This window comes from Rhinopithecus roxellana, chromosome 14 (assembly GCF_007565055.1).
Source record: "Rhinopithecus roxellana isolate Shanxi Qingling chromosome 14, ASM756505v1, whole genome shotgun sequence".
Lineage (NCBI taxonomy): Eukaryota > Metazoa > Chordata > Mammalia > Primates > Cercopithecidae > Rhinopithecus > Rhinopithecus roxellana.
The window spans coordinates 73,003,397-73,014,081 of record NC_044562.1 but is presented as its reverse complement, the minus strand read 5'-3'; the positions used below and the strand labels follow the sequence as shown (position 1 = coordinate 73,014,081).

General features: G+C 34.2%; 1 protein-coding gene across 3 annotated transcripts in view; it reads right to left on the bottom strand.

The window, feature by feature from the left end:
- Positions 1-280: 280 nt before the first annotated feature.
- Positions 281-10,685, bottom strand: part of ATF2 (activating transcription factor 2) — a 93,040-nt gene continuing 82,635 nt past the window's right edge. For all 3 annotated transcript variants that reach the window (XR_004053100.1, XM_010376204.2, XM_010376203.2), the window contains 2 exons: positions 8,141-8,246; positions 281-2,870 (listed from right to left, as the gene is read on the bottom strand). Coding sequence is in view for 2 of the 3 variants with exons in the window: in XM_010376204.2 (XP_010374506.1) it covers positions 2,644-2,870; positions 8,141-8,246 (333 nt within the window). In the remaining variant the exon portion in view is untranslated. The remainder of the gene's footprint in view (positions 2,871-8,140; positions 8,247-10,685) is intronic.

The following is a 10,685-nucleotide window of genomic DNA, read 5'->3' as shown; positions in this document are numbered from 1 at the left end:
AGGGGTGTGGGGAATTACATATGAATTATATAATTGTATAATTCAATTGAATAATTATATAATTATATACATAATATATATACAAATAACAATGGGATGCAAAGTGAGTGCAGAGAGGAACAAGGGCCAAGTACCCTGCAGTTAAAAGGAATGAATGAATTTTATCACAGAGCTAGAAAGAATCTCAGGTTCTTCTCAGGTAATAAATGTCCTGAAGGGAAAAAAAATATCATTATCAGGTGATGTTACTATATGAAGGAAAGGTAAGAGAACAAGCAAATTATGAACATAATTTAAAGATAGAATTTATTCTCTGATGGTTTACTCATGCAAACTGCACATAAAAGAAAATAGTACAGTTTGTGTAACATTGCAAATATAAGGACTGAAAATGCTAGGTACAGAAGTAGTATGACATCCTGAAAGTCAAAATGGAATTTGTGTTTATACACTAATAATGATTTTTATATTTGCTCAGTACAGACTGATTTACAATGAAAGTTTTGCTAACCTTGGTAAGCTTGTTAACCATTTACATGACTTCTTACATCTATGTAGTTTTATTTTACAGTTGCAAGAATTCTGTTACCAAAGAACCTTAACTTGCATAAGTAATAAGATGAAAGAAAAATGTACTGACGGACTTAGAGTGAAAAATTGAGGCTTCTCCTAACCTATTCAAACTACAATAAAAAATACCCTTCTTGCAGAATTCGTATTTTGTGCCTTTGAGATAACTCCTTAGAATAATGATATCAAAATCATGATTTGAAACTGATTACTTTAAAATAATGAAATTCGTTGAAAATTAAAAATGTAAGAATTATCAAATAAAAATGCTCTCATTATAATAAGCTAAACAATAAAATTCCCATTATCTTCATACTTCAAGTCCTGAAATGTCATTTATATAATCTGAATGTTTCCCAGTTTGGAACTTAGGCAGGTGGGATATTTCCTTGAATTATCAAGGATATTCCATACAGACTTTTAAAATGTCAGTCTCATTAGGAGATGGCACTGAGACTTTAGCAAATAGTGTAGTATGGATGCAGGACAAACTACACAACTTATTATAAATGCATTACAGATATTTACATAGTGGAATCCTGCTTGAATGCCAGAAGTTGCTACTGGGTAGGACTCATAACTATTTTACAAAGTTTTCTTACGCACATCTACTACTTTTAAAATTTTATGTTTAACAATTTATTCTATTTTAAAATATGTACTGTATTTTGAACATAACTGCAGAATAAAAATAGATAATGGCACATTAGAAAACTAAGTATCCCACAGATGATTGGATAATGAGAAAAGTGTACCTACAATCATCTCATCAGAAACAAGCTACATCATGGAATGTTAGTTATCCAAGCCTGCACAATAATGACATTTTAAACTGCAATCATCTATTGGCCAGCATCACACTGAAGGCATCGTTAAACATTCAAGCAAAGATTGCTGGCATAAACTATTGAAAGACACATACACACACACACACACGCACACACACACACACACAGACACACACACTCTCTCTCATTCATGCACGCTTCCCACATTATAATTACATTGTTCTAAAGATAGATACTGATTTTTTTTCCACGAGAAACATTATCAAAATTTGCTACTAAAAGATGACAGTGCTTTCACAAGAATAAGTACAAGTTAGCTCGCAAGTACAAGACAATGGGGGTAAACAGTTTTAAATTTTCTAAGTAGTAATTTTAGGCTTTTCTGGCAACCATACCATACTTAATTATGCATAAACTTTGCAGTTTGTAACCTGAAATCTGTAAAAACAACAACAAAAACAAAAACAAGAGCTAATTTCGAAAATTATTAGATATTTGATAACCCTGTATCATACATTATATAATTTCATATTTTTTAGCCTCAAAACATAGGTGTAAAATATTGAATTTAACACTTGAAAAATAAAATCATTTTTGAAATGCTGAAAATTCTAAAATTTGTTTACTTAAAACCTTAAATAAAAAAGGAAAATGATTATAAATGACCTTGATTCAGCTTAACAATGTGCATAAAAGCACTGTATGTCTTTACCATGTTTTCACTCACTTAAAAAAAAGTGTTCTTTAATGTTTTTCCTTTTGCATAATGTGCAAAATAAAAGGCAAAAAGATTAAAAGCAAATTTCTATCTTTCTCTTGCCTAGTGCTTTTATGACTCCGTTAACATTACAAAGTCAACAGGGACTATGCAAAACTTTGGTATAAATGATAATACTACTACCATCACAGTTGAGGGTTAAGGGGTGGTCAAAAGAAATGGAAGTGGGAAGAAAGATTCAGTAACACCCCCATTTATTAAAACACCAACAAATTAAAAGTGAAATAAACCACAATGAATTATAATACAATTTACACATTGAGCACAGAAAAATTAATAAATCTACTAATATTTATAAAAAAAGCAAAATCAGTCTTTTTCCAGAGACTAAAAACTGTTTTTCAGTCTGATCAACTGCTGCTACACCAACTTTAGAGCCAAATTTAATTTCAAGTAAAAAAAAAAATTTACAACCACAGATTTCGCATAAATGGAAACTGGTCTTTCCTTGATTTCCCTTTGAAGTCACTAATGAGTATCTAAAACTGTTGTACTGCAGGTTTTTAATCAACTTCCTGAGGGCTGTGACTGGGAGGAAGGAGCCATAACGATCTGTGAAAGAGCAGGCTCTGTACTCTGGTCCGCCATCTGGGTGAGGACTGAAGTGGCTATAGCTTCTGCCTTGGAGGTTGAACTGACTCCATTGGATGTGCTGACCGAACTATGCTGTATAGCTTCTGTATGTGGACTACTCGGCACTGAAATGTCTTCTGAACTATCATCTTTATCAGCAGCTGGGTGAAAAAAAAGAAAAATTATTCATTTTCCTAAAATCTGTAAGAATGCACCATTATGCTGAGGCAATATACGGAGTAAAAAGTTAGAAAGCATCTTACAAAACTGATTAGACAAGTTGGTATTACAGGAATTGATATAGGTCATGAAGTAGGCAATTTTACCTGCAATAGGTCAAAAGAAGGCACAACCATGCATATGGAAACATCTGGGTACCCACTGCCTTATGGAATAGAGTTGAAGAAATATTTGCTAAATAGTGTTAAAGAAAGAAAATGAGGTAGAGTTTGGAAGACAGGCTCTTACAGATACAATCAAACATAAGTATCACATTTAACAAACTCAGTCTGGTTGGCCTACATGTCATTCTTATTATAAGATAAAAATTTATAACCACATGCATAAACAAAATGAATTCTTACATACAAATTACATCTTCAAATTATTCCCTCTGCATTCTCCAGAACTGTATTTATTCTGGCTGATTTTCCATCTATTGCAGCCATGAATGATTATAACACCTGATTCTAATATGCATACATATGAGAATAAGCAATATTTAGAATCTAAATGCCACCAGCTGTTATAGTTGCATGAATAAATTGGGATTCAAGTAAAAATCCATACAAAACTCTAAACATTGCAACTGAAAAGATATTCAGGAAAAGGCATTCTAAATATTTACAAAAATAAATCTGCAAATATTTAGACCTGAACAAGTCTTACACCCTTATTTTAATAGAACAGAATCCAGTAATTTCATTTAGTAAAAATTTGATATAGATAACACACAAATATTTATAGTATATGTAAGTTATGAGGAACAATGATAACATGAACACCTGGGAACTGTGCCGCCAACCTAAGAGAGAACGCTGCCATTAACACTTCTGCTTCCTGGAGGTTCCTGTCCTCACCAACGGTAATCACCACTCTGACATTTCTTTAACCATTCTCTTTTCCTTTGTAGTTTTACCACATAGGTATGTATCCCTAAGCAACATAGTTCAGCTGTTTATTCTGAAACATTTTAAAAACAGTATCACACTGGATGTACTCTTTGGCACCTTGCTTTTTTCGCTTGGCATTAAAACTTTATTCAGTGTTCAGAAGTGACAATAAGTAGGCTTTTAAAATCAAATCTGAGAATGTGTACTGATGGCCAGATGCCCATTCTGAAAGTCAATTAGTAAAAAAAATTGTGGATATCTTATGAAGCAGGACTTAGCCTATGATTTGCAATGAAGAAGATACAGAGGGGGATACCTGATAGTGTCAACTTTAGCTAAAAAAAAAATTATTAATCTTGTGCATTTTCTGAAATATAGTTTTTACAGAATTTTTCAACATCTGCCTCAAATCCATGCATTTTTGAAAAGCAGGTTTTCAAATACATTAATGAGATGGAACCCCATCTTCTCTATAACATGCTATAAATCAAAACCATACCCCTGGATACTTGACCTCAAGGTACAATAAAACAACAACAACAACAAAACCAACCACCAGAAGTAGTATTCCTTTAAAAATTATACAAAATGGAATGAATACTTTAAAAAATTATAGATTCAGATGGTACATATGCAGGTGTGTTACACGGGTATATTGTGCAACAGAAGTTTGGGCTTCTACTGACCATAGCTATCACTGAAATAGTGAACATAGCACCCAATAGGTAGTTTCTCAACTAGTGCCCCCCCTTCCCCTCTACTTTTCTGATCAAGCAATAATGAGTGTTACAAAATATTTATAATTCAGATATTAAAATAGCCAATCATTACATGTACAAAGAAAACAAAACACTGGCAATGACAGTTTAACTGGAGGGAATACTAAAAAGCTCTATTTGTTTATTTCACCACTATTCGTTAAAAGAACAACAGGCTGACGTTTCCCTGAATGTTGAGTTCAAGGGATACACCAGCTTTTAAAAATAAAGAGGCTGATCTGTGATGCGTGGTATAAGGAAATGTAAATACATACTGGAGGCAACAACTCAAAATGAAAACAGTAAATTATAAAGGATGAATGCTTACCTACAGACTTTCAGAATTAGTAAAAGCAATGTGATATATTTGCACCTATGTCCAGTAATAGGTGAGGGGAGGAAATGACTGGTGTAATCACAAACACCAGAGAGATACAGAAAGCCATGGTGTACTCAAAGAGCCACTTCCAGCTCTACCTAAGCTAAAAGAAACCAGTTGTTTGGCAGTTCAGTAATCTTGAAAGTTCTCTACCTATGTCCACAAGTTTCTTTTTCTTATTGAGATAGGGTCTCCCTGTCGCCCAGGCTGGAGTGTTATGGCACAATCACAGCTCACTGCAGCCTTGAACTCTTGGGCTCAAGTGATCCTCTTGCCTCAGCCTCCCAAGTAGCTGGGACTATAGGTGTGTGCCACAATGTCTGGCTTTTTTTAAACTTTTTTTTTAAAGCTTTTTTTAAACTGGCTTTTTTTAAACAATTTTCTGTAGAGATGGGGTCCCTGCTATTTCACCCAGACTGGTCTTGAACTCATGGGCTCAAACAATCTTCCCGCCTTGGGGTCCCAAAGTGTTGGGACTACAAGGCATGAGCCACAGTGCCTGGCCCATACATTTTTTCAGTAGTAAAAGTATTTGTGGTTGATTAGTCCCTAAGAAGCTTTTCTTCCAATTTATAATTATAGAGACAATTATAATACAACTTTAATTATGCCCAGGTCTAAAGAATGTGAATTCATGGCAATAACATCACTTTTGTGCTTTATTTTTATTCTTCATGGAACCCAAATATTTAAAATGTACTCTTTATTATTTTCATTCAGGTTTTATATTACTTAACTGTTGGGGTGACTGTCATGGTTTTCCCATGATGGAGGGGTCTTCTTAGGAAGTAGGACTTTCAGTACTAAAACTGGGTGGGACAGACCCTATGGCTGTGACTTAGTACTTTCACCTTTACTTGCAAGATTTTGAAACATTCCTTAATTTCTACTAAATCTTAGTTTTGATTCACAAATGTCTTTAAAGATTTAGCTAGTATTACAACTCACCACTGTTAGCAAGAGCTGTGCACTACAACATAATGAAGAGTGTCAATTTTTCAAAGGTATTCACTTAGTCTTTTACTACTACACAACAGAGAAGTCAGACTTATTTCAAACATTTCAAATTTGAAAATATAAATTACCTGAAAATTTCTACAAAATCCAATTATCTCCCAAGAGCTGAAGAGAATTAATTTTATGGTAGAACTATATTTCAGTTAATTTGATTATCTACATGACTAGACAGGAATAAAGATAGGAGTATTTCCAAACAACAAAAATATACTATTCATTTCTTATATTCTCATAACTTAGTACTCTATGTACTAAAAATGTATTAATCTAGAATTTCAGTCATTTTATCGAAGTATACAGCATATAAACCCACACATCTATACACTTAAGATATCTCTGTAAATCGACTGTCAAAATGAATACTGGTTTGCATCTGCTGAGCATACACTGCCTGGATAATAGAGTCAAAACTGTTGGGATTATCTAATAACTTATCAAAGATTTAAAAATTACAGGTAATTTTGAATTGGATACAATTGAAGAGGCCAGTTAACTTCCTTTTAATTTTATGAAATCATTTGTTTATTTCCTTTTAACCTATCAAAATTCAAGAGAGATTTCTTGTTAAGAAAATCACGTATGCCAGCACTTTGGGAGGCCGAGACGGGCGGATCACGAGGTCAGGAGATCGAGACCATCCTGGCTAACACGGGGAAACCCCGTCTCTACTAAAAAAATACAAAAAAAAAACTAGCCGGCCGAGGTGGCGGGTGCCTATAGTCCCAGCTACTCGGGAGGCTGAGGCAGGAGAATGGCGTGAACCCGGGAGGCGGAGCTTGCAGTGAGCTGAGATCCGGCCACTGCACTCCAGCCTGGGCGACAGAGCGAGACTCCGTCTCAAAAAAAAAAAAAAAAAAAAGAAAATCACGTATGCATAAATGCTGAACTCAGTAGCTTCTATAGGAAATTATGTTGTTAAGTCAGATGGGAACCATAATGGCCTCATCCCTGAAGCAATCACTGTTAATATAAATCCCAAACATATTTCTATATGGTTCCAATTTACTCCACAATGTGTTTCACCATCCTGTCAAAATTACTAGATACCAAATAACCAAGATTTATATGCTCAAAACTGACAAAAATCAGCGTTCTTAAATATATATGGCAATTGAGAGTTGCTAAATCTATGGAATCTTTTAAATTAAAAAATATTGCCCATTCTGATGAAACTGCTTACAATGACTACAAGTAAAGATGGTGGCCATTAAGTTTTATCGTGAGCACCTGAGGAACTGTTTGCATCCAATACAAAATGTTTCTTTCTTCTGAATTACTGACACTGGCAAATTGAAATAAAGTGGATACATATGGTTGAAACAATCTTCACATTTACAAATATCCTGAAATATCACTAAATCATAAAGACGTAAGCTGTGGGTTATATATTATAAATGTTGCCTAATGCATTCCCAACTCTGTTATTTGTTACAAATTTGTATACTATGGACAAAATTGGCCATTTATTCAAGAGTAACAGCTGGTTCCAACACTGTGCATCTTATCAAAAAAGAAGGACATTACAAAAGGGAAAAGGCACAATTAACCTCTAAAATGCTGAAAACAAAAGAATCTCATTCTTTGGGAAAACATTTAGGAGGAAACTTATAAGCAGATAATTTAAGTACTGTTCCCGTTTTAGCATTTTTATAACTACCTAGATAATCTCAATATAAAGGTCTACCACAATAAAAACATTACAGCAATGCTGACATTATCTAAGAAAGAATAATAGGATCTGATACCATAAAGGGATATCAAATATTGTTAAAGGCAGTCAGCTGATTTTAAAAAGAAAAATACCATCATTACTGAATGGAGGCTGGGAAAAAAGTAGTGTTTCACCCTGTCAATCTAAGACAAAGTGTTACCCTGAGAAGATGAACAACATATCATCAAGTACTTACAGTATATTTTAAATTATCAGCTAATCCATTTTGTTGATCTATAGTAATGCTTAGGAAAAAAGCTAGAAACAGGAAAACTCAAACTCTCTAGATTCTAAAAAAGTATACCTCTTTACTGCATTCTATAATAACCTTACAGAAATTCTGATATTTAATCTTAAATATTTTTAAGATCCATTTTTAAAGTAGCAGCTCAGTTCACTCTGGCGGTATTTCACTGACGTAGCCTAAGGCTATAGGTAATGGAACATTACTCACTATGATAGCCAGATTTCTTCTGCATGGCGGTTACAGGGCAATCTTTATGAGCCAGAAGAAGCTGTTTCAGCTGTGCCACTTCATTTCTCAGCAGGGTGACTTCACTCTGGAGAAGAAACAACTTATGTACCTTATCACAAACTAAACATATATTTTACTGTTTAAAACAAGCGAGGATTAAAGTATGAAAATTGGACATCACTGGCAGAACATTAAAAACAAAGAAAATATGCTGATTAAATATGTCTAATCAGTACATGGCAGCTTTTATATTTTAGCATTTATTAAAAAGCTGTAACTTGAATAAAAATTTAAGTAAGATAATGCCACAACTGGATAGCATATTTTGAAATTGTTTCCATTCCCTTGTGACTTCCTATATATTATAGGTAACCTGTTGAAAGTATTTTTATTTTATATATGTTACATGCTCTTCTGATTACTTAAAAAGAAACATCAAGGGAGTCAGGTGAATTTTCACCAATTCCATTCACTTAAAAATGAAAAATTCATCCTAGAAATTCAATTAAGCAGGTTTCTAGTTTCCTAGAAACCAAGAGAAGCTCCACAGGGGAAACCAAAATAACCAAAGAATCATGGATACCTAAAATTCACTGCAAGGCACTCTTGCTGGACACTGAAACCAATGAAACTAGATGTAATATTTAAATGGCTTAGTTGCCTTTGACCCAGGCAATTTGTACACATCTAAATTTAAATCTGCTAAATCAATGGAGATTTGTCCTGATCTTCAGAATGAGTACTTCAGCCATTGTTTGGGATACATTAATCTGGTAAAAAGTTCCAAATTGAGCAAGTCCGACTAATTCCTTTGAGTTACCCCAAATATTAAAAACACGTAAGTCAGTGATCATTACCAATACTCAAGAGTTAGAAATAATATGAATTTAATAAACTGGTAACATAAAAAATTCTTAACTTACAAATACCTCTACTTACTTGGACTTACAATAACTAAAACCATTCAGATTTCATCCATGAACCAAAAAGTAAATTAGAATATAGAGCAAACAGGTGTACATAAAAGCTCAGGCATGACATTTTCTACCTTATTTCTTAACCAGAAAGCTGAATATAAAATAATTTAGCAGGCCGGCCCGGTGGCTCACGCCTATGATCCCAGCACTTTGGGAGGCTGAGGCAGTTGGATCACTTGAGGTCAGGAGTTTGAGACCAGCCTGGCCAACATGCTGAAACCCTGTCTCTACAAAAAATACAAAAATTAGTTGGGTGTGGTGGCGGGTACCTGTAATCCCAGCTACCTTGGGAGGCTGAGGCAGGGGAATTGCTTGAATCCAGGAAGCAGAGGCTGCAGTGAGGTGAGGTTGCGCCACTGCACTCCAGCCTTGGTGACAGAATGAGACTCCGTCTCAAAAAAAATAAATAAGAATTTAGCAGACCTGGGCCTCCATTAAGTGATAAATGACAGAAACATAAAAATCAAAAGAATAAAAGTTAAGCAATCTAAAGGCAAGTCTATTGGGTCAAACAGTTTCTCACACCCCAATAACAATGAACTACATCACTGTATTTAAGTACAGAACAAAAATTGATGCTCATAATAACTCTAAACCATTAATTAAAAGATTAAATTATTTAGAATACTATATTTGAGGCAAGAATGGGTAGACTGTAACCAAAGTACAAAAGGTAACATTTAAAACAGTTCTGTTTGAAAAGATAAGCTGTCATTTAGAAAACACCTTCTGCAACTGATGTCAATACTGCTAATTATGGCTCAGTATTAATGACACTATTGATGAAACCATGTTATGAATAATCCAATGTATATTTCCCAATGTATATCACCCATCCTGTCAGCTTGATTTTAAGACTGACGTCTACAAGTTTCTCTCATTAAATCCTGTAACAGGAAATGGGCTGGATATTTATTTTTAGTCAAGAATATACAATCTTTAACAGTCTGGTGATGGTGACCATGATTTTCAACTCTTACTGCTCTTCCGATATACTCTATCCTTTAACACCAAACACTAGTAATGCTTCACGCCTCTCATACACTTGCTGCCTTCACATTAGCCTGAACAATATGAAATAACCAGTATTTGTCTTAACTTACAAAAATAACAGTTTGAAATTGCTAACTAAATACATACTGTTGTCTTTATCTTCTCTTCTTTGTCTTGCTAAATATTTTATTTAAGTGCCAACTCAGTACAGTTTAGACTGCATAGGAAAATAAGTTAGATGCCTATTTCTGTGTTTCCACAGCCATATACTTTTGTGTGTATATATACAGATCTCTTCCCTAGTGCTTATCACACTGGATTGTAACTTTTGGTGTACTTGTTTGCTACCTCTCCCAGACTGGGAATTTCTTGAAGGCAGAACATATCTTTTTCTTGGTATCCCCAGAGCATAGCATATTGCCTGATATGGACTGAGTAGAGAGACATATTTTAGAGAGGACCATGTATTTCTATGTCTAGGAGGTAAAAAAATATCAAAGAAGGTGAAATAAAAAAGCTTGAATAATATGAATCTGGTCAGAGGTCCTAACTTC